General features: G+C 36.0%; 1 protein-coding gene across 12 annotated transcripts in view; it reads left to right on the top strand.

Moving 5' to 3' along the window:
* The window catches only part of cnksr1 (connector enhancer of kinase suppressor of Ras 1), a 65,038-nt gene that overhangs the window by 22,864 nt on the left and 16,372 nt on the right, over positions 1-25,802 (top strand). For 2 of the 12 annotated variants that reach the window (XM_009293086.5, XM_068214356.2), the window contains exons 5-11: positions 2,595-2,636; positions 4,079-4,198; positions 8,441-8,500; positions 10,987-11,055; positions 11,338-11,457; positions 23,739-23,827; positions 24,104-24,133. In XM_009293086.5, the coding sequence (XP_009291361.2) occupies positions 2,595-2,636; positions 4,079-4,198; positions 8,441-8,500; positions 10,987-11,055; positions 11,338-11,457; positions 23,739-23,827; positions 24,104-24,133 (530 nt within the window). 12 annotated transcript variants of the gene reach the window in all.

Below are 25,802 nucleotides of genomic sequence, written 5' to 3'. Positions count from 1 at the left end.
AAACTATGAACATCTTTTTTTCTGTTGAACACAAGCAGCCACTGACTACCCTAGTAGGATGTTGAAGTAATTCTGGTGGTTGGCTACTCCATTTGGGCAACATTCCAGCCCCTATAATGTAAAATATATATATTAAGTTTATATACTGTAACTTAAAATAATTTAAAAATATAGCTTCTTTTAGCCATGATGATGATGTTGCTTATTATTTTTATTAGTAGTAGTATTAGAATTAGTGTTAGTATTAGTAGTGATAGTAGTAGAAGATTATTATTATTATTATTATTATTATTATTATTATTATTATTATTATTATTAACTACCTAACTACCAATCCTTTTTGGTTTACAACTGACTGAATCCGAAAGCTTAGGCTGCTGACATATTGCCCGACTGCCCTGCCAGGCAGTGACCCTAAAGGCAACATTTGTGCATGAAGGCACATTGTAAAATAGATTTCAGACAGACATCTGAGGCAGCATAAGGATTTAATCACACTCAAAATCCTAATAAGCTGAGAGTACTAAAATGATTTGAGGAATGTGATTCCCTCAGTTTGTTTGTGTAATGGGAAATCGACAACTCAATTAATTGAGTTGACAAAATGTGCTCTCTTTGTTGAATTAATTAATATGTTTGATTATAGATAACTTAAAATGGCTTATAGACTAAACTTTCAAAATTTTCAAAAGCTTGTATATTCTTTTACATACTACCAGGGGTGTTTATATCGAAGTTGATATTTAGCCACGCCAAATTGGTGTTTTATAACACTTAATTTTTATGAGGTGGATTGTTAGTCCAACGCTCAACCCCCAACCTGGAGGATCAGAACATGCACACATACACTGTGGACAGTTTAGCTTACCCAATTCACATATAGTGCATGTCTTTGGACTTGCATTTTGATATCTACTTACTAATTTGACTTTTCCCTTTCGTCAGATGGGTTCAGGTAGTGCCTCTGTCCTGTTGCGCTTCAGCAAAATTCAGCATCAAAAGCCAAATGACCACCTTGTCAATTGTGTCATAACATATATCGACCAATAAGCGCAGTTGTCAAGGCAGAGACATGGTCAATCGTTTAATGAAATTAAAATTAATAAAAGAAAAAAATTTTAAAATCTGCCTAATGAGTAAGTTAAACACACCTGTTTAAGATTTGATGCCAAAATTTTATATTTTAAGTAATGTTAAGTTTTGTTAGCTTAATATCTTTAGTAATGACAACAGCGACGTACAGTGGAAGTACAACAAGTACAAAAGTGCTTTGGTGTTACCCAGTGCTTAATTTGTGAGTTGCAAGGTCCTGGAACAGATCGGGGTAACTGATCCGGCCTGTTACCTGAGGATGTAGAGATGTTGCGCACGAAAGTACCAGGGGTGGAGGATTGTAGGGGGAGTGTTGTCGTGGATGAAAGTGAAGAGCAGGGTGGGTTGGCGGACATGGTGGAGCATGAATGGTGTTGAACATGAAGAGGGTTGGGGAGTTGCGGAAGAAAGTAAAAGTGAACAGCGGACGGGTGAGGAGGGTAAATAGGTAAATACCGGCGTGTTCCAGCACAAATTAAGCCCTGGTTGATTCCAAAGGGAATATTTGTTTACTAAAATGCTAATTTCTCACAAGAAATGGCATCAAAAGTGGAAAACATAGGTCAAAACATACATTTACATGCTACAGATACCCAAGTGGTGTTTGGAGACATTATTGTTGATTGTGGGATTTTAAAAGTAACGAAGGACACATTTATGCTGCCTTCTGGCTTAGGAGGCAGCAATTTAGAGCTTTTGGACACAGACATTTTGTTCTAAATCTGAGGTCCAACTTTATTTATTCAAACCAACAAAAATGAAGGAGTTCAAATGAAATTTGTGTACCAACTGGACATGTTTCTGTCAGAAGGGGAAGTGACACACCTGACTGATGTTATGAGAAGAGAGCTGTCAGTGTCACACACACACGCACATACAGGTGAACAAACATACACACCTCCAACGAAATACTTGCACCCCATGTCGTGTCATATCCTCTCTCTCACACACCTCTGTCCATAAATACACACTTCTGTGAGTCAGGTGGGTCGACGTTGAATCCATTCAACTCATTCAAACAGATCTGAGGCTGGACACAAACCTTTATTTGTTTTGGTTTGTTTTTTATATACTGAACTTCATGACTCGGTGCGGTGTGTGTATTGTTGGCTGAAGTGAGTCTGTTGGTGGTCTGGGATTCAGTGTTTATCTTTAGGGATGTTACATAAGATTTGGCTCATGAGTAAATCTGGTTGAAACACTTTCTGCTGCCACTGATCCTTACCGGCCGACCTAATCCTGTAATTAGACTATGATCTGCATGTTCCAGTCATTACGTTTGAGTGTGTATGTGAGTGTGTGTATAATCTTGTTCTCGCTGTACTGTGGGTGTTGTTAAGTGTTGTTGGTGGTGTGTCAGATTAAGGAAGTATTTCATTGAGAGGGCTGAAGGATGTGAATGAGCACAGGAGTGAGTGTGTATGGATCCAGAAACTCAGTGGGTGGAGGAAGCGCTTGCATTTTTAGTAAAATTCTCCTTTCTCGTTCTCTCTTCCCTGTAGGAAACCGCTGTGTTTGAAAAGGAGAAGGACATCATATCCATAGTAAGTTCACTCTTACTTTTTTCATGACTCTTGATTCTTTGATTTAATACTACTATTTCAAAGAGACATTTCAGTGAAATGCTGCATGTCAGATTTGTGGTGTGAGTTTACACTGAAAGAGGTTGTAAAAGTAAATGTGCAGCTTATATTTTCTGTTATAGCACTTTAAGTATTTGAAGCATTGTGATGATGAAGAAAATGTGTTTATTAAACAATTTTACAGTAGTCAGATATATTGTTGTTAACTTGTGTGGTATATGTAAGAATACTTTGGAAAATGTAATAAAAAATTTCTATGATATTTATTTATTATCAATTTGCAAAATGAATAAATATAATATAGCAAATAAAGCAACAAATAATAACTTGACTTCCTGTTGATCATTTGGAAAAGTGGCAAAAGGTCGATTTTGATTAATCATCTGTTGAACTGCATTCCAATCATCACAAATACTGCAGAAGACCTATTGGAACCCGCATGACCCAAGATTCTCATAGAAATCAGTCAAGTTTGGTGAAGGAAAAGTCATAGTTTGGGGTTACGTTCAGTATTGGGGAATACAGGAGATCTGCAGAGTGGATGGCAACATCAACAGCCTGCGGTATCAAGACATTTGTGCTGCCTGTTACATTACAAACCACAAGAGAGGGCAAATTCTTCAGCAGCATAGCGCTTTTTCTCATACTTCAGCCTTCACATCAAAGTTCCTGAAAGCAAAGAAGGTCAAGGTGCTCTAGGATTGGCCAGCCCAGTTACCAGACATGAAAATTATTGAGCATGTCTGGGGTAAGATGAAGGAGGAGGCATTGAAGATAATTCCAAAGAATGTTGATGAATCCTGGGAGTCCTGCATGAACGCTTTCTTTGCCATTCCAGATGACTTTATTAATAAGTTTTTTGAATCATTGCAGAGATGTATGGATTCAGTTGTCCAATCTTATGGGAATCATACACAATAATAATTCTTTTTCCAATGCACCATGACTTTATAATCTATACTGCACATTATTTCTGTTAAGTGATAAGACTTTTGTCTAAGCAAAGTCAGACCTTACTGTTCTAATTAAATAATTAAAAATCAAGGCATGATCATATTTTATTTTGGTACAATAAGTGTAATTTAGAGGCCTTGGCCTTTCATATAAGCCACTTCTGATGCCAATTGATCAACTAGAAGTCAAGTTATTATTTGTTTTTCCTAAAACTTGGATATGTGGATAGGTGACAAGCCTTTTGTCAGGTAGTGTGCATGCAACATGTTAAACAAGGATGTTGTAATTTAAAGATCTCCCAAAAATCTAACTGACCACAAACGCCTATCGGTAGTGTACAGTCAGTGTGACATGAAAAGATAACACTTAAAATAAAAAAGGTTCAAGATTATAGCGATTACTTTCATCATTTCATGCTCCATCTTAAGTCTTGTATTTTCTCTCTCTAGTGTCGTCAGCTGGTAGCAGTGTGTGATGAGATTTTGACTGTCAGTCCATTGCCTCTTCTTACACACACCACACAGCTGGAGAGTGTCGACCTGGTCCCAGCCTCACCAGGAGATCAAGTGGTAATTCTTTTGTAACTCAATTTCTTTATAGTGAATTATTATTTCTGTTTTTCATTCTCTCTCCACATTGGTGCAATACTGTGAAGTATTAATATTAGGGTTTGGTGTGTAGGGGTGTACCAATAACTCTTTGTTTTTGGATGCTGATAAGCAATGTAAAGGATGATAAATACGATCTTAAAGTTATTTTTTTCTGATTCTGATCTTTAAAATAAAATATTAAAATTATTCACATTTTATCGACCATTTCGCAACTCATAAGTTATGTCTCATTAGCCTGAAGATAACATCAAAAATAGCAAGTGATCTCCAGATGACTAAACATTGTCTGAAAAAAGAAAATGGAGATAATCCATCATTTATTACATTATGAACATTTTTATTGACATTTTTAACAGCCAAAATGTCGTTTTCCTTTTAGCCCAAAAACAATACCATTAAAACTATTATTGCTCCACCAATAAACTATATATAGACAGATTAATGCAAATCTTCATGCATTTTTTGAGCCTAATTAAATATGATTCTTACATAATTATGGAGATAATTCACTATTTATCAGTCAATCATTTATTTTCTTATCATGCTCCTAATGATCACATTAAAATAACTATTTATCAGCTGATACTGATATAACTGCCGTTACATTGGAAGTGGTCAAAAGTTCAGAACATTTTAGATTAGGACTACATGATATTGAAAGAAACTGATGTTGTGATGTTTTGTTTTTTGCAATATATATTGTGATATGAAAATAAATAAACAAGATGACTCTTTTTTTTTTTAAAAAGAATTCCTTATTTAATATTGATTGGAATGATTTGTAGTTGAGTGCATCTGCATAACATATGCAAAAAATATGGAAAAACTAAATATAATTAATTAAAGCACAGATGAAAACAACAGAACAAAGATAAAAAATAAATATGGTTTTTTGGTTGGACTTTAACAGTATTTAACAGTATAGAAATCCCAACAGTATAGAAATCCAATAATCAAATGTAAAATAGTCTGTATTCTATAGCATTAAATAATTAAACACAAATCATCTTCATTAAAGCGGCAAACTATATTATTTTTTCTGTGCCCAAATGGTTGAACATCTTTTAACATCTTACAGTCACACAGGCTTTAACAACAAATCCAAATAAAAGTCTTTCATATTATTAGTGTTAAACTTTGCAACGACTCCACAAATTGCATGTTCTGAACTGTGTTTTCCGGCTAATTATAATTCCAATTTGACATTGCATGTCCTGTGATGTGACTGTTGCGATATTCATGCTAAAACGATATGTTTATGCAGCCCTATTTTGGTTCCTGTTTACACTTGTATTTAGTGTTTGCTACATGTCATCTAATTGACACAAATTGAGTCCTAATGTTCAAATGGCTTTCTAGCTTCATAATTCATTTGGATATTTTAGTGCTGTTTAATTGAGGCCTTTTTTTTTATGAATGGCTAACATCTAACCATCGTTTTTTATATTGAGGAACAGATAACGTTTAAACAAAGGCATTTTCATTCTATCTCTCTTGTGTCTCTCTCTGCATCTCTTTTTCTCAACACACTTCAAACCAGACAGTCCTTGCACTGTGTATTATATTCAGCTAATATGTTGCTAAGGGTAAAGCTATTTAAAGACAGTTTAATTATGTGAAGCTCTTCATTTCTCTGTGCTGAGCACAAACACTCAGCAGCTCCACAAAGAGAAGCTCTTCAGTAAGGATTCTGTGGACTGATAAATTATTCAATTATGACATTTATAATTGGTCAGATTTTCCACTGGTTCATTTAAAAAGAGTCATACTCTGGTTCCTTTTAAAGGCTCAGATAGTCTGGTGCTGTACACTGAAAAAAATATCAATTTTATTTATTAAGGACATTTTTTAAGGTAAGTGGTTGCAAACAATTTATATGAGCTCAGTTTAAAGAAACTAAATAAATTTAGTAATGTTCAACTTAATTTGTTTTGTACAGTATGTCAGCCCATTTCAATTGTTTGCAACCACGTACCTTAAAACAATTTAGTTAATTCAATTAATCATGTTTTTCAGTGCATCCGAAATCGTCCGCTTTACCCTCATTTACTAATCCCAACTTTAGTCCACTAATATAGTCCACTTGAAGGATTGAATAAAAGGAGTGAGTGAATTTTGAGCGAAGGGAAAGGATGCCGATTTGTTTGTTTTGCTGCTTGATAAATCCTCTGAAGGATTAGATTTCCAACTTCTTGGTGAGACCCTGTGGTTAACACTTGGCGACCTGTCAACTGGTTGAAAACACTTTATATTGGCTGAATTTATACAAGTAAATTAAATTTAGTGATTTTTTTTACTTAATTTGTTTGTTTAAATTCAGCCCATATAAATTGTTTACGACCACTTACCTTGAAAAATGTAGTAAATCCAATAAGTCATTTTTTTTAGTGTATCCGAAATTGCCCTCTATACCCTCATTCATACATTAGTCCTATAACATCGTCCAATTGAAGGTTTGAATGAAAGGAGTTAGTAAATGCGAGCACTTGATGCACCGGAAGGGATGTCGATTTGTTTATGTTTTGCTGTATGATCAGACCTGGTGTGATAGTTATTTAACACTTAGAAAGCTCTCTATCGGTAACGAAACAAAGCATTTTGATTTCTGTCATTTATACAAATGTTACTTTAATCATCTAATATTTTATTTTGAAACTTACACACTATAACCCCTAAAGTTAAAGTAACTCAAACCATTTGAGGAAACCAATTGCAACAAACCATTTAAGTTCAAAAGCTAATCCAAATGAGTACTGTGAACTTAATCCATTTGAGTAAACGAAGCAATTTGAGCACAGTAAAACCCAATAAATGAAGAGAACTCAAACCAACTGTGTACTGTAAAACTCAATAAGTTAAGGCAGCTCAAACCTTCTGTGGATACAGATTGCAACAAACCATTTGAGTTAAAAAATAAAAACTAGGCTGTAGACCCATTATTGCACTGCACACTGTGCATTGTTGGGATTGATTCAGTGCACTTTATGATGTCCACTATGATTTCAGACACCCTTGAAATGGCTAATCCCTCAAATAGGCAATTTTGGATAAGGCCTTGGATTGCTTGACATGCTTAAGTTGAAGTTTGCTCCTTTGTGTTTTGTTTGTCCTCATATATTATGAATACCCACTTGGCAACACACAGTTGTGATAAAAATAATAAATACTTTTCAGTTTCTCTTTATTTACTCATTATATTGGGTATGAGTTTGAGTAAAGTGTTATATTTATTTATATAATGAAACAAATAATTCTATTATTCTATTTGGAGTGGTCTAAAACCTTTCTTCCCAATGAAAAAATGAGTTTTTTTCTGAAAATGGCAGATGGACAAAATAACAAACGTTGTGATTGAAAATTACTGTAACGCTATCTCAGCAAATATACATTTCTTAACTTATTTTAAACAGTTATATTACTTTAAATGACAACGTTTTTATTATAAATTCAGAAGAAATGTCACCATGTAGTTTGCAAAACAAAATGAATGAACCTTTTACTCAAACACATAACTTTAAATCATAAATCCAGAGAAACTGAGAACCTGCAAGTGGTGTATTATTTTTTTCTGTAGCTGTTCATTTGCACAAAACATTTAAGGAAATCCAATAACAGTGTTTACGTTCTTAAGTGCACAATCCATAATTTATTGCCAGGGACAAAATTATCAGTCTCTCTTTGTTTTGAAAAGAGTGATTGTGGTGAAAACTCAAATGATCCATATTTTGACTCTCTGAGCTGCATGCTTTGATGAACACAAGAGTCAGGAAATAAAATAACTGGACATGATTGATACTTATTGATTTGACGGATACTAATGGATCCAGTGGCCTGAGGTTAGATTATCCTGATTCATTGTCTCTAAAGCAGGAGGTCTTTGTACTTACAGCACATTTTCAGCAGAATCAATACAATATATATCCAGCTCGAGCTGACATCTGATACTGCAGCCGATTCATTGACCAGCACCGGGTTGAACATGCTCCCTCATTTCCCCCTTTGAATTTTGATCCATATTTCCTGCTGATCTTGATGGCAGGAGGGCCGAGTATTAAAGCAGAAGCAGCAGGGATCATGTACCAATTAGCAGCCCATATTCTCCACATGCTTATATGAGCCAATATCAAATCCATTGATTTGTAGTTCAGCTGTGGTGTAAGATATTCACGACTTGATGTGCACATTATTTCTTTCACATAGGGAATTGAGATCACCACCACAGGATCCAGAAATCATTTTGTCACTGGAACACCAACTGAGGTATATTTCATGCATTTTGCCAAAATTCTAAGAAAAAATAATCAAAAGTTTTCGTAATGTCATTTTTAAAGGAAATAGTTTGGAAGTTTTTTTCTAAACAAACTAATTAATTTGCTGTTAATTCACTCTCCCTCATGCACTCCGAAATGTGGTTGCCTTTTTACTGTAACAGAACATTAAAGGTTGCAATGATGGATAAATGTATGTATAAAGGCTTACCTTTGGAGAGTCAAAAAACAAAATGAGTAAATCTGGCTCCATATGATGCACTGATGTCTTATGAAGCTGATCTATTAATCCGTGAAAGAAGCTGAATGCCATTTACAGCATCATTATCTTTAATCTACTTTATATTTTGCACCAACTGATAAAGTTTCACTTCATAAGACCTCAATGTATCACTAATAGCCTCGGATATTCATTTTGTTTTATTTATATATGTTTAGAGTTACAATTCAGGTAAAATTTCTGTCATCGTCTGCTGACCCTTTACTTGTTCCAAACCAGTCTGACTTTCTTTCTACTATACAACAGAATAGAAGATATTTAAAGAATGTTGGAAACTGGTAACCATTGACTTTAAAAATATTTTTTCCCTACTTTGGATGTTAATGCCGGTTTTCTTCATTCATAAAAAAAAAAGCTTTGGGACCACTTAAGAGTGAGTAAATAGTGAATAAATGTTTCTATTTGGGTGAACCTCTTTAGAGGGCAATTGGCGCAACCATTGAAATGTATTTTTAGGATCATCAAAAAAATCTTTTTTTTTTTAATGTTTGACTGGAAAAAAGTCACCTTGGAGGGCCTGAGGGTGAATAAAATATAAAAAAAATATCCAAGTAATCTTTTCAACTCCTCTCCTATATTGTCTACTGGTAGACGGATGAGCGTGTTTTTGAAGTTTGCAGTAAACGGACCTGTAAAGGAGTTTTACGTCACACATGTCAGTCAGAACTGAGTGAGCATCCTCTAAGCTCATTCAAAGGTGTTTAGACTCCCTTTTAAGCTGAAATCTTGGGTTTAAATTTATTGTACTTTTTTCATATTATTACCTGAGGGAATAAAACAAAAGAATGCTTCAAAGTAAAACTTTCTTCCTTGGTGTTGGAAACTAGGAAAGAGTGTGATAACACTGTGTAACACTTTTCATTCATTAACTGTCAATCTGTCTTTATTACTCATGATAAATTTGGTGGCAGTAAGATTTTTAAAAGGGTTCTAAAAGTATCTTATCCTCACCAATTAATTTGATCAAAAAACACAGTCAAAATAGTAATGTGACGATATTATTACAATATAAAATATCTGTTTCAGTTTTCATATAAACACTGACAGGCCACTTTATTAGGTACACATTTGTAGTACCGGGTTGGACTCCCTTTTGCCTTCAGAAAGACCTTAATACTTCATGGCATAGATTCAACAATGTACTGGAAATATTCCTAAGAGATTTTGGTCCATATTGACATGATAGCATCACGTAGTTACTGCAGAATTGTCGGATGCACATCCATGATGCGAATCTCCCATTCCACCACATCCCAATGGTGCTCTATTGGACTGAGATCTGGTGACTGTGGAAGCCATTTGAGTACAGTGAACTTATTGTCATGTTCAGGAAACTGTGGTCATAAAGGGATGGACATGGTCAGCAACAATACTCATCTAGGCTGTGGTGTTGACAGGATGCTCGATACTAATGGGCTCAAAGTGTGCCATGAAAATATCCTCCACACCATTACACCACCACCACCAGCCTGAACCATTGATACAAAGCAAGATGGATCTATGATTTCGTGTTGTTAACACCAAATTCTGACCCTACCGACCAAATGTTGAGGCAGAAATTGAGACTCATTAGACCAGCCAACATTTTTCCAACCTTCTATTGTCCAATTTTGGTGAGCCTGTGCAAATTGAAGCCTCAGTTTCCTGTTTTTAACTGACAGAAGTGGCACACGGTTTGGTCTTCTGCTGCTGTAGCCCATCCACCTCAAGGTTCGACGTGTTGTGCTTTTAGAGATGCTCAACCATGTCACGTTTAGTGACTTAAATATTTCGCCTTTCTTCCCCATTCTGATGCTTGGTTTGAACTGCAGCAGATCGTCTTGACCATGTCTACGTGCCTAAATGCATTGAGTTGCTGTCATGTGATTGGCTGATTAGAAATTTGCGTTAACGAACAGTTGGACAGGTCTACCTAATAAAGTGGCCGGTGAGTGTATATATTGCTGTGGTGGGCTTCACTGTCACATTTTTAAAATCCTACTGACCTCATCTTTTGCATAGTACTAGTGTATGACAATCATCCAGTCTTACAGGAGGTATTATCTGCTTCTCCAGTTTGAATGGGCATTCATCTTTTACCTGTGATGGTTGTTTTTAAACCATTGTACTTCTTTGCTATGCCTTTTGCTATTAAAATACTCAGAACTGTGCATTAGTCTGTTCTTTTCTTTTACACAATCATAAATCTTGTCTTCCAGTTTCCAGCAGAGATCTGCGAGAAGATTTTAGAGGGGGATGAAGTCATTCAGGTCAACGGACAGATAGTGGTAAGTGGTAACCGTTCAATGCTAACGATGTTTTTTTTCAAATAAAGGCTGCTGTAATTATAAAATAAGACAGGGGTGTAATGAAGCACAGTAAGACTCTTCATTTCACTGGATGACCCTATGCTGTATTTGAGCAGATGTCCTTTGTCTACTAAATTGGATCATCAATAGTTTGTGGTCTAGTGTCCTGTAATTACTGATTGGCTCATGAGCAAAACAGTAGTTATTTAAGGCAAACTGGATCTCTCATTGAAGCCGTGTAAATGATGTATCCATTTCCAGGTTGGCTGGAGCAGGAAAAACCTTGTTAAAAAACTAGAAGAGAATCCAGATGGAGTCACTCTGGTTGTGAGGAGGCTTCCGGGATTCCTGAAACGCAAGGAGAGCCGAGCCAAGTCTGAGGTACTGAGGCTTTTTCTTTTTTATACATTTAAAGGGATTTTTCAATCAAAATTACAATTTTATCATCATTGACTCTCCTTTTACCTGTTTAAAACATGTTAAACTTTCATTCTTCTATTAAGCACTTCCTTTGTATTTTTGAAGAATATTGGAAACTGCTAGCAATTGACATTCATAGTGGGTTTTATTCCTACTATGGATGTAAAAGGCTACCAGTTTCCAGCCTTCTTCAAAATATCTTTTTCTGTGTTCAGCAGAGGAAATGAACAGCTTGGGAACTTGTTGACTTAAAGATTGGTAGTTTCAGAGACACTAAAATGGCTTTATATTTTAGACTATTTCAGCATGACACATGCTCGACATTATATGATTTTGTCATCAAATCTGATGCCCAAACCAGAAGTTCTACACTCATATTTTGCAAAGGAACCACATATAAGAACTGAGATTAGTTTTATTAATAGGGGAAAAGCATTAACAATATAAAACATTTAATTAAGACATTACATGTGGCAGTGAGATTAATGTGTTAAAAAATGTAAATGTGTTGCTACCTGTTACTACATCGTAATTTTGATAACAAAAAGTCAAATTTTGACATTATTCAAAAGTGTTTCATGCTATGACTTTGAGTCTCATAATTATGTGTTTGTCATTTCACTTGTCATAACTATGCTTTACATAATCATGATTTTCTTCTTACCATATATGATCATCCCATGCAAGGGACACCCATCCTAAAATGAAAAAGCGATCTATATAGTTTCCTGTATTAATACCCAGTTTATATTGTGTAAAATGAATATTATAAATAGGTCAAAACTATGATTTTTTTTTTATTTCTTGTACTCTTACTACTAATCAGTCACACAAATTTTACAAATATACAGTGTTCGGCATATATAAGTACACCCCTCACAAATCTATCTTTTAAATTCATAAATTTAAAAGGAAACTGTACAATATTATATTTGTGCATATACATTAGATTAGTCAGTACTGAAGCGAAATCTGGAGCCTATCTAACAAAGTAACTTACGATAACAGTCCAAAAACTAGCACACCCAAATTTATGTTATAAAAAAATATTGAATGCAAATTTTAAAAGAGGAAAAATCAAGAGAATCAAAGAAAATTGAAAATTAGCAGTTTTTTTTTTTTTTTTTTTGCAATATTTAGCTTGAATTTAATTATATTGTCTTTCAATTTCTAAATGTTTGGTGACTAAAATATTATTTTAATAAATATATCTGTTTAGTACATCTGTTTTGATTAAATGCACCAAAACACATTGCCTATACTGCCTGAGAAATTAATAAAAATATGTGTGTACTCTATTATGCTGAACACTGTATATATTCATTTATTTTGATGTAATTTGCATGTATTTATTTTGTAATAGCTTTATACAATCATTTACAAATTATTCATGCTATTTTTTAAATTTCCCATATGCATATTAATTCACTCATTTTTGCTGTATGTCTGAACAAAGCCCCAGAGTGTTTTGACCGAGTTAATAACCAGCTAGAGATGAACACATGAGTCTCATGTGAGGAGCTGCAAGCATTTTACACTGTTGGTTCTTTTAGCGGTTGCTTTTGCAACAAATTTATTGACGTCACATGTACATACATCACACGTGGTTGTGTTTGTTCGACGAGCAATACACACATTTCCTCTTTGTGACACCACCGCGAATACTCTCTTATTTCACATCCACAATTACAATAAACAAATGAAGGAGTTTTTTTAAATCGGTGTATATTGAGGACATCATCATGACAACAGTTACCGCCTACACATCAATCTCCTGTGACTGCAAAAATCTACAAATATATATATATATATATAAATTCTGGTTTGTGTGTGTGGTGTGTAGTGTGTAACAGCAGTCATGTGGCTTTTAAAATGATTGGATTTGACGTGACCCTGAGGGACTGAATCCTCAAGGATTTCTGACAAACACACACAAACACACCAACCTCAAGCTGATGAATTCAGACACAAGATGTTCCCACAAAACTTTCTGAGCTGTCATGAGCATTTTCTTATGCTTTGCTTTTCAGTTTTGTCTTTGCTTTCATTTGTAATACTTTGAGTAATCTTTATGAATATGGTCCCACTTAATATTAAGTGGACTTGACTACTAAGTACTGGCATCAAAAATAGATACAGTGTGGTCACTGTGTTATTGAAAAGCACTTTTGATGCTCTTGAGGTGGGATATGGGTAGGGTTACGGACAGGTTTGGTTGAGTTTAAGGTAAGGGATGGTCAACAGTGGGGATGGTAAAGATCTAATTACAAAAAATAATTACAGATGTAATTACATGCATGTAATTAATCAATCATAAATGCAATGTAAAAAGTGTATTTACACAATAAATACATTGTAATAAATTATTAATTTCAGATTATGTACATATTATTTAGGGCCACTTGATATTCACCTTATTCTTTGCGTATGAGCGGGCTCAGCTATTTAAGTCTTTTTGGCTCAAGATTTCCGGTCTTATTCACTGCCATTCATTTTTAAACGTTAAAAACAGCTTGTTATGCTGCTTGATGTTGCAAACTGATATTTTTTTATTATATCATTCTGCTTTGTCTGTATTGTCATGAACACACTTATTTGTGAATCAAGTAGTTTTCATGTGGATCAAGTAGTTTGACCGTTTGCTGCCGTTTATTATTCCTAGTCCTCTAGGCAACTGAATCGGAGGTTCTAAACCAGTGGTCACCAAACTTGTTCCTGGAGGGCTGGTGTCCAGGAGATTTTAGCTCCAACCCTAATCAAACACACCTGAACAAGCTAATCAAGGTCTTATTAGGTATAGTTGAAACACCCAGGCAGGTGTGTTAAGGCAGGTTGGAGTTAAATCCTGCAGGGACACGGGCCCTCCTGGACCGAGATTGGTGACCCCTGCTCTAAACAATCCCAAAAACGAACGCACTACCGCATTAAAGAATCAGGTCAATAAAGTGGGGCCATGGTTATTTTAGAATTTGGCTAAAAAATGAAATAGTTTTTAAAGTTTTTAAAATTGTCCTTTTTTTTTTGCTGTAAGTTTTGGTAAGACTTAAAGTTATATTAGCTAATATATTGACAATAAACAATACTTGTATTGCATTTATTAATCATAGTTCAACATTTACTAATGCTTTTTTTGAAATCTAGTTGCTCTTCTTAACATTAGTTAATCTAATTGTTAATCTAAAATAGCAAAGAACTACTTTATTTTCCTTAACTAAAGTTTGTGTAAATTTAATTCTGTAATGTGTCATATTAGTAAATAACTAACATGAACTAATGGACCATGATTTTCAGGTGTTACCTTTAAAAGTAAGTAATTCGTTTTTTTAAGTATTATTTTTTTCTAGTTATCGAAATCTTTTTATTGTTTTATTTTTTTAATCAATGATCGGGACACATTTTGTATTTTTTAAAAACCAATATTTTATGTTTCCTGTTTTAATTACATTTTAAAGTTTAATCTATTTAATTATGTGCTTTTGTAAGTTTGTATGTTTTTTTATTAATATATCTAATATTTATTTTTTATTAAGATATATTCCATTTTTATTTACACATCACCACCTTTGAATTATAAGGTTTTTCTGAGCAGTTTTAAAGTATTGAGCTTTAAAGTTATTTTATTCAATACAGCAAAAACGTATGGGAATAAATCTCTTTCAAACATGACAGTGACGCTAAAGGCGATCAAAATCTACAATATCAAAATCCTGACTAATTTGTAAGATTATACACAGTACATCTCAAACATATGTGACGGTGGTTGTTTGTAATAAATAAATCTTATATACAGTTTATAATAAGAAAAAAATAATAATAATTCAAATCTCAAAAAACTGAACTCCGCGGGATTCGAACACGGGACCTCTTGCACCGCAGCCGAACGCTCAACCGCTGGTCCACGTGGGTACTGCACTAGCTGGCTTTCACACGTCCCTTAATCCCACTGCCAGCGGACCTCAAACAAAAAAAAAAATTAATAGTTACCAGAATTAATAAATCTTTGGGCGCCAGACAAGATTAACTTGCCAAAAATTAAATTTAAAACCCTGGATAGCCGCGGCAAACACTTAACCACCATACACACAAAGAGAAGAAAATAAAGATAACCCAACACACACTTTAAATTAAATTAACTGGTATATTTTTAACAAGCAGTACAACAAAAAGGTTTTCTAAATCAAAATATATACTTTTAATCACTGTTCAGTCATAGATCATAGTCAAAATTAGCACTTCTTAGGTAACAAAAGGAAACAAACAAACAATTCAAACACTTCAATAATAATGTTTAGATAACCCAAAAGAAAACAAACAAACAAACAAACAAACAATAATAATGTGTGGCTGATCGACTGGAAACAAGAGAGGGAAAAAATGTAAAGAAAGCCTATGTGATAATGTTGTAATGTGTGTGTGGAATGTGTGGGTGTATGAATGGATGCAAATGGACAAAAGTTACTGACCCAGGGACACCGAAGCCGTTCTGCACAGGTCCACTTTTCCCATCAGAATTTCAGACCCCTCGCACACAATACTAGAGAGATCGCCTGGTCACCACGTCCACAAATTGCTTCCACCCCTCAGTTTTTTCTTCACACAGTCATTGAAACCAACAAGCTCTCCACCTTACACCGTTCTTCTCCTCCTTCTCCAATTCTTGCCACCAAATACCCGACACCAAAACAACAAGAAGCCCCTTCTCTGGCCTTTTCTCCCTCTTTTATAATCTCCAATTGTTTACCTGCCCTTCCGCTTCCTTCCGACCCCCGGAAGTATTGTCTGGAAGCGATAGGAAGGACCGGTCGGAGCAGCGCCCCCTAGTGGCACTTGAGAAAAATAAACATTAAAGCATCCATCTCGTCACACTCTCCCCCCCTTCGTGAGAACAACCCATGTTGTTCAATGCTCACGAGGATTTACCTTTTTAAAATCTTTTTTGATCCTGCTGTGGGAGGATCTTTGTGCAATTTTTCTCCCTTGCTTCCAGCTCCTCTGCCGTGGGGAAACATGGTTTGAGATTACACACATGAACATTTCTCACATCCTCACCAGTGTCTTCAAGAGATACCTGGTAGTTCACAGGACCTAGTTGCTGGATAATGCGGTATGGTCCTTTCCACTTTGGAGCTAGTTTAGCACTGAAATGATGTTGTGCACTAGAGATGGGAAAATTACGGACCCATACACGCTCTCTTTCTCTGAAGAACACATCTCTTCTGTTCTTGTCATAGCTCCTTAACTGCCGTTTTTGAGCTTTGGTGTAATTTTCTTTGGCTTGCCTTTGTAACTGTGTTATTTTGTGTACCATGTCGTATGCAGGCTTGGTTGGTGAGAGATCACGTCTGTGCAGCAGTTTATCCATGGGACTGTGGATTTTCCGACCTAGGTGAAGTTCGGCAGGCGTCATCCCAATGGATTCCTGTATTGCAGAATTTAAAGCAAAACGTAACTCTGGTAAGTATGTATCCCAGGTCTTGTGGTTGTCCTCCACAAACCCTGCAATCATAGACTTCAAAGTGCGATTCACTCTTTCTGTCATGTTGGTCTGTGGGTGATAAGCAGTGGTAAGCTTTGGAGTGATGTTCCATTTTCCACACAGCTCTGTGAATAAAGAAGAAACAAACTGCGCTCCTCTGTCTGACAATATGAAGTCAGGGACTCCCCACCGAGTCAACATTTCTTGTCTTAGTATGGTGGCAATGGTCTGTGCTGTGGCATGCCGCATGGGAAACAGTTCAACCCATTTGGAGAAATAGTCGACAAATACGAGTAAGTACTCATTTTGTTTTCCAGACTTCGGCATTGGACCCATTATATCCACTCCCCACATCTCATTTGGTCGTGATGTTGTAACTTGTTGTAACTTGCCAGCAGGTTTCCGGTTGTCCCATTTGGTGACTTGACATTTGGCACAATTTTTGACATATTTTTTTATGTCTGTCCACATTCCTGGCCAATAAGCAACATCTTGTATTCGCTTGTATGTCTTGTAAATTCCCAAGTGTCCGCTTAAGGGAGTATCATGGTACCATTCTAGTACTGTTGGTCTAAGAGTAGATGGAATGACTACTTTGTAGTGAACAGTTTCATCTGCTAGGTGGGTGATGTGATACAGCTTGTCTTCCAACACAGTGTACTGGGCTTGTTCCTGTTGCTCATTTTTGGCCAGAGCTTGAAAGATCTTCATAATGTCTGTGTCTTGATGTTGTTCCTCCCAGATGGTTTGTGGGGTGACAGGGAAATCAGGCAGATCCTTTTGCGTGGTGTACAAGTTACAGCCTGGCATGGAATACATACGGGACAACGCATCAGGAGCAACATTCAGCCGTCCTTTTCTGTACTCGATCACAAAATCATAGCGTTGCAAGCGCAAGGCCCATCTCATGAGTCGACTGGCTGGTTTGGTGGAATTCATGACCCATTGCAGAGCGGAATGGTCTGTAACCACTGTAAACATTCTAGGTTCCAGGTAGTGTTGCCACTTGTCTAAAGCCCACACCACAGCCAGACACTCTTTCTCCGTGGTGGAGTAATTCACTTCTGCCTTAGTCAAGGTTCTACTGGCATAAGCAATTACTTCTTCGCCACCCTGCTCTTTACGCTGGGTCAAAACAGCCCCTAGTCCTGAGTCACTGGCATCAGTATACACAGTAAAAGGTATGTTAAGATCTGGATGGCCCAGGATGGGAGGTGTGGTAAGACAGAACTTTAGATTGTCAAATGCTTGCTGGCATAGTGAATCCCACTTGAATTGTCGTCCTTTCTTTTTCAGATTATTCAGTGGTTCAGCAATGCGTGAAAAATTTGGTACAAAACGGTGATACCATCCTGCCAGTCCTAAGAATCGCTGAACATCCTTAAGGTTTTGTGGGACTGGGTAAGCGTGAATGACCTCCACCTTCTTGGGGTCAGCTGCAACTCCTTGGTGACTCACTACGTGTCCTAGAAAGGTAATTTCAGGTAGGCAAAAGGAACATTTTTTTAGGTTTAGGGTTAGACCTGCTTTTTCCAGTCTCTCCAAGATGGTCTGGATGTCGTGAAGATGTTGGGTCAAGGTGGGTGAGTAAATGACAATGTCGTCAATATAGACGTAGCAAATTTTCCCAAGTAAATCTCTCAGGACGATTTCCATCAAACGTTGGAAGGTAGCAGGAGCATTTTTCAGTCCAAAGGGCATAACATTAAAATGATATAACCCTCTAGAGGTGATGAATGCAGTCATCAACTTGCTTTTGTCATCCATTGGTACCTGCCAAAATCCACAGTTGAGGTCCAAGGATGAGAATGTGGATGCTCCAGAAAGAGACTCTAAAATCTCTGTGATGTTAGGTATTGGATAAGCATCACTTTCTGTCATCGCATTTAATTTTCTGTAGTCCACACAGAACCTAAGACTGTTGTCTTTCTTAGGAACAAGAACTACTGGAGATGCCCATGGAGAACAAGACTGTTCGATGACACCAGCCTTTAGCATCTCTTCAATCTGTTCCTCTACTATGGCTTGTTTTCCAGGTGTCAACCGATAAGGACGTTGCTTAACGGGTACTGGGTGAGTGGTGTAAATGCAATGTTGAAGAACAGTGGTTCTTCCAAGCTGAAGAGTACAGACTTTTGGGTTTGACTGGAGAAGATGAAGTAACTGTGGCTTACTTTCTAGTGGTAAGTGTGCTTCGGCAACAGCCATCTCAATCAGAGCTTGATCATCACTACTGGGTGCAAGTTGGGATACTACTGGAAACGGTAATGGTGGAGGAATAGAGCTGAGCAGAGATAGTGTCTTACTTGAATGTTGGGTTTGTGCATTTTTGTTCAAATGTTGGGATCTTCCCACAGGAACACTAGCATGTCCAGGTTGAAAAGGGTACTCTTCATTAGGGTTGGACTTAAAAGAGTATGTCTGGTCAACTACATTAATCTGTAGACCACTTGAATAAATGAAATCTAAACCCAAGACTACAGAGTAAGCCAAGGCTTTTGGAGTGAGAATGGCAGCTTGAGTAGGAAAAACTTTGTCATGCAATATGATTTCAAAATTCGTCCATCCTAAAGGAACTTCGGCTTCTCCATTGGCCAGATAGAGTGGGCCAAGTGTCCAGGGATGGAGGCTGGCTTGGGGATCGATCTCCTTCCACAAACTCTCATGGAGTAAAGTGTAACTGGCACCCGTATCCAATATGGCTTTTCCTCTCCAAGCCCCAATGTAAATTGGAACTATCAGCTGTTGTGGTATGACCACAGATTTAGTAACAGTCGACTTGGGTAATGACTTTGAAGGAAGTGTAACAGACATGGCATTGTTAGATGGATTACCTCCGTGCTTTTGGGTCTGAAAATAACGTTTATTTCCAGTAGGAGGAGGGTGACTAGATGATTGAGTGGTTTGCACAGAGGAGGAATAGTGAGGACAACTACCTGGTGGATGCAGACCTTTGCATCTCCAACACAAAACTGGAGGTTTCTCAACTCGGTTGGGGGCAATTCTTTGCGGTGAGGGTTGAGTCACATGTTCTACATAATGTAACTGCTGAACATAATCCTTCTCAAGCTGAAGGCCCAGTTTAACCAACTCATCCACTGTATGGACACGGCTTCGAAGTTGACTGGCTAGGTGAGGTTTTATGTTTTTTAGAATCATTTTTACTAATTCACTCTCAGTTAGTGTGGGCTTCCATCGTTTGCACATTGCTCTGTATGTAAAAGCAAAGTCTCTAATTGACTCTTTCTCTGCTTGTGTTCTAGTTCTAACCCTCTCTGCCAGCTCATCCTCATAGTCTTCTGAAAGGAAAGCTGAGAGAAAAGCAGTTTCAAACTCACTCCATGTGGAAATAGCAGAGCGAGCCACTTCCCACCAATCCCGGGCTGTACCGTACAGGACAGTGCGGAAGGTAGCTAGAATGTCTGGATCATCTAGAGGGTGTAAGGCCAGGAAATCTTTGCAGCGTGTTACATATAGCAGTGGATCAGCATCATCCGAAGGTCTTCCAAACGTTGGAAAAGTTAACTTTAAATGATCACTTTTTATAACAGGTGTTTGAAAAGGCATTGGAGCAGTCACTGAAGATGAAGACTGTGTTGAAACGGATACAGGTGCACTGCTTGGAGGATCAGACACTTGCTTTATAGGTGGGATGAAATCACTTATTTCTGTTTGAAGATTGTCAAGTTGGTTTTTTATGGCATTAATTTCAGTCCTGCAGTGATTTAGATCACTGGAAAGGCGTTCAAAATTCTTGTCCGAGTGTTCCTTGGTAGCTTGAATATCCTTCTGCAATTCCAACTGAGCTTGTTCCACCATGAAGCGAATCTCTGAAATTAAGGTACTTTCACTCCTTTGGATTTCTTGTGTCACCATCACCTTCACAGCTTTAGTGAGTTGATCCGCTGTCTCTGTGTCATCTTTTCGTTGTGCAGTTAATGTGTTCAGGAGTTGCTGATAGGTGGATTCCATTTTTGCAAGCTTTGCTTCATGCAGGGAAAAAGATTTAGACGATTTTTCGGTGAGTTCCTTCACAGCTTTATCTTGCCGTTTCAGACAGTCAAATACACGATCCCAGTTTCCTTGTACATGAGCAGTAAGTTGATGAATTTCTCTTCCAGGTGTAGGGAGGTATCCAGGAAGAGCATGCTGGGTTGCTGTGGAGGGCGGTGATTCTACCGTGGATGCACTTGTGCACAGTTGCATTGGGTCAGGTTGAACTGTAGAAGTAACACCTGGAGTGGTGGTGTGGAAATGCACTTGAGTCCTTCCATAAGGGTCTAACTGAGTGGGTGTGGAGTGGTATGTGGGAATGTTGGAAGGTGATGAGAACTGTCTTTGCTGCACTGGTGGCCAAACTGGAGTGGCTATATCTGGTGGATCAATATCCACGGAAGTTGAAGGGGAAGGATTGACGTTGGCCATGTTTATAGTGTGTATGAGTGCAATCTAAGGGTTTTGAAAAAATAAAAATCAAAAAAGAAAATGTTGACTTTTTAAGCAATGTGGTCACAAAAAATATATATATAGAGAGAGAGATGTCAAAAGTACCACAAGTACCAAATTCACAAGGTATACAAAATCAGTACAATTCCTGTACAATGACACAAATGTTCTATAACAACTTTTTTTTTTTTTTTTTTTTTAACAAAATTGTTTTTTTTTTTTTCCAAAGTCTTTGTCAGTAAAGCAAAACAGTTCAAAAAAGTCAAAAAGGTTGTTGTCAACTGAAATCAGTCAAACAATTCAAATGAGTTTCAAAGTTCAAAATTTCCCAAAATAAAGTAAGGTTTCAATGGTGTTCAATGTCTTTTAAAGTGTTCAGTTTTTTTTTTTTTTTTTTTTTTTTTTTTTTTTTTTAAGTGTTCAGGGCCCCACGTTGGGCGCCACTTATGTGACGGTGGTTGTTTGTAATAAATAAATCTTATATACAGTTTATAATAAGAAAAAAATAATAATAATTCAAATCTCAAAAAACTGAACTCCGCGGGATTCGAACACGGGACCTCTTGCACCGCAGCCGAACGCTCAACCGCTGGTCCACGTGGGTACTGCACTAGCTGGCTTTCACACGTCCCTTAATCCCACTGCCAGCGGACCTCAAACAAAAAAAAAAATTAATAGTTACCAGAATTAATAAATCTTTGGGCGCCAGACAAGATTAACTTGCCAAAAATTAAATTTAAAACCCTGGATAGCCGCGGCAAACACTTAACCACCATACACACAAAGAGAAGAAAATAAAGATAACCCAACACACACTTTAAATTAAATTAACTGGTATATTTTTAACAAGCAGTACAACAAAAAGGTTTTCTAAATCAAAATATATACTTTTAATCACTGTTCAGTCATAGATCATAGTCAAAATTAGCACTTCTTAGGTAACAAAAGGAAACAAACAAACAATTCAAACACTTCAATAATAATGTTTAGATAACCCAAAAGAAAACAAACAAACAAACAAACAAACAATAATAATGTGTGGCTGATCGACTGGAAACAAGAGAGGGAAAAAATGTAAAGAAAGCCTATGTGATAATGTTGTAATGTGTGTGTGGAATGTGTGGGTGTATGAATGGATGCAAATGGACAAAAGTTACTGACCCAGGGACACCGAAGCCGTTCTGCACAGGTCCACTTTTCCCATCAGAATTTCAGACCCCTCGCACACAATACTAGAGAGATCGCCTGGTCACCACGTCCACAAATTGCTTCCACCCCTCAGTTTTTTCTTCACACAGTCATTGAAACCAACAAGCTCTCCACCTTACACCGTTCTTCTCCTCCTTCTCCAATTCTTGCCACCAAATACCCGACACCAAAACAACAAGAAGCCCCTTCTCTGGCCTTTTCTCCCTCTTTTATAATCTCCAATTGTTTACCTGCCCTTCCGCTTCCTTCCGACCCCCGGAAGTATTGTCTGGAAGCGATAGGAAGGACCGGTCGGAGCAGCGCCCCCTAGTGGCACTTGAGAAAAATAAACATTAAAGCATCCATCTCGTCACACATATAATTCAAAGGTTTGTTTAAAATAATCCTAAATTAGATATTAATTTTTTTTTCTTTATTGTTTTTTAAACGCAACGACTTACGAATTTGGTCCAACAAACATTTACACAACAATTGACAATAAAACATGCGATATACAAACAACACATACAGAAGTATAGTGATTTTAGATTAATACAATTATAAATAAATAAATAAATAAAAATGACAAAAATAAATAAATAATAATAAAATCAAATAAATGCAAAAATAAATAAATAATTAAAAAAAAAAAAACAGAATACTGACCTTCTTTTTTAATCTAAATTAGTCTACTCCTTTTCAATTTAACTATTTCCTGCAGAATTTATGTTTTTATATAATTTCAGTTTTAGGGAGAATCTGATTTTCTTCAGTTCCAAATGTTTCATTACATTCTTCATTAGATGTATATATGTAATATTGGTTGCCTAAAACCAGTTATAACTATCACACTCTAATTAAATGTAGAAACCATTCAAATGAAATAGTTTTCCTTTTTGTCCTCAGACTATTGCTTTACAACCACAAACAAAGACACAAACCTCACAACAACATACAGTACTTACCATGATCCTTCACAAGACATGAACATGTGCATATGAACTCATCACTGCCACACAAACACACACACACACCTCCATCTCTCACCACAGTGAAACGCTGGAGTTGAGTCAGTCTGTGTGGTGACACTGGGTTTTTCCAAACATGGATCTCTCATATTCTTCACTTTCAGAGAGAGGAGCCTGAGGAGGGAGAGGAGGAGAAAAGCAGACACTCTCTTTTGGGGAGGGTGGCAGCTTCCGTCCGCTCTCTATCCTTCAGGTGAGCTCAAACATGTTTCTAACCATCCATTTACAGGATTTTCAGCTCTCCTATTTGATGCTTGTTGTTTAAACACTGAGGAGATTGTTAAAGGTTTTACAGAAATGGGATCTTTTTTCCTGCTTCTTTCGAATGCTTAGCACTGATTCTGTTTTCCATCTTTTTACTCTTTTACTGTAAAGTGTTCTGTGTATAAGAAGTGAAAGTCTCCATTTCTCTACCTGCGAGTTTCATAATCTAAATTCTTGTTTCATAACTGTTTTCTGTGAGCTACAGTGAGGACATACGAGCTTTGCTCTATCTCAGGTCTGTGTGTGTGTGTGTCTCTGTGTGTGTCTCTGTGTGTGTCTCTGTGTGTGTGTGTGTGTGTGTGTGTGTGTGTGTGTGTGTGTGTGTGTGTGTGTGTGTGTGTGTGTGTGTGTGTGTGTGTGTGTACTGGTTTTGGTTGTTTGCAAGTTTTTTTGTATAAGGACATGGATATGACCTAGTTGTACTCTATTATGGTGGTTTATGCCTGATGTCCTTTCAATGTAATTCAAAACGTCTTTTGACATATAAATTTTGCCACGGGTTTTTTGTGCGGGTTTGGTTTAGGGCGAGGGGTGGTTTAAAGCTTTAAAATTAGCATTTTTTTAACTGTATAAAATACATTACACCTACAGTAGAGTCCTTATAAACCACCAATAACAACATGTGTGCATACAGTATCGATGCGCTGGATTTGAATGCACTGTAAAAAATGGTGGGTTTCACACCATTGATTTGTGTTGGGACAACATAAAGGAATTACTTATTTGTTTTTACAATTTAAAAAAAAACTAATGAATTGTGTTGCTTTAACTCATTTTAAAAAAAAAAGTAGTTTTTAGTTTTTAAATAAGTAACTAACTTTTTTTGAGTTTGTGACCTATAGTGTGTTTGGTAGGTTTTCATAGTATTAAATCTGCTTTTGTATATCTGGCACTGCATAGGACAGCCTAGTGTTGTCAATTCCTGTTGTTATATGCTAATACATTATGTATGTATGCATGTGTATGTATGTGTGTATGTATGTACACTAAGTTTGGGGTCATTTTTTTATTGTTTATTTCATTTAATATTTTAAAGACAATTGTTCTGTTCTTTAAGGCGGCATTAATTAAATGTAAAAACATATTGTTAAATTCTTATTTAATAATATTTATTTATTTATTATTGTATGTAGTTTCAAATTAAATTATAACTGCAGTTATTATTGCTTTTATTACTATTACCATTAATAATTAATAATAATAATAATAATAACAACAACAACAACAATAATAATAATAATAATAATAATAATAATAATAATAATGATAATGATAATAAATATAGAGTGATTTCTGAAGAATCATGTGATTCTGAAGGCTGGAGTAATGAAGCTGAAAATTCATCTTTAAATTTCTGTAATAAATGATTAAAATAAATTCTAATCCATATTGTTATTTTATAGTGCAATGACATTTTACAATTTGTACTGTATTTTAGATTTATTTATTGTTACTATTATTATTATTATTATTATTATTATTATTATCATTATTATTATTTATTTTTATATATTTTTATTTTTTATTATTTGTTTATTTATTTATTTTTTATTTTATTTTTTTTATTTTTGAAGGGGAGGGAGGTTGTTCATGGGGGAAAATGTAACAAAAAAAAAAGAAAAAGTCTTGTCAAATCCTGTTATGTAATAATTCACCTTCTATTTCTTTCAATAAAAAAAAATTGATAAATAAAGACAGGCTTGGTGAGCAAGAAAAACTTATTTTAAAAATTTAAAAATCCTACTGTCTCCAAACTTTGACCCGCAGTTGAAGTATAGCCCCCCTTTGATTATTTATTTTTATTTTTTTTCCAAATTATGTTTAGTCTCATTTGTTTTATTTTGGCTAGAATAAAAGCAGTTTTTAATTTTTAATTTTATGTGAATTTTTTAAGGTCAAAATTA

The sequence above is a fragment of the Danio rerio genome, chromosome 17, assembly GCF_049306965.1.
Source record: "Danio rerio strain Tuebingen ecotype United States chromosome 17, GRCz12tu, whole genome shotgun sequence".
NCBI lineage: Eukaryota > Metazoa > Chordata > Actinopteri > Cypriniformes > Danionidae > Danio > Danio rerio.
Note: the sequence above shows the minus strand (reverse complement) of the source record. Positions and strands in the feature narration are given on the sequence as shown.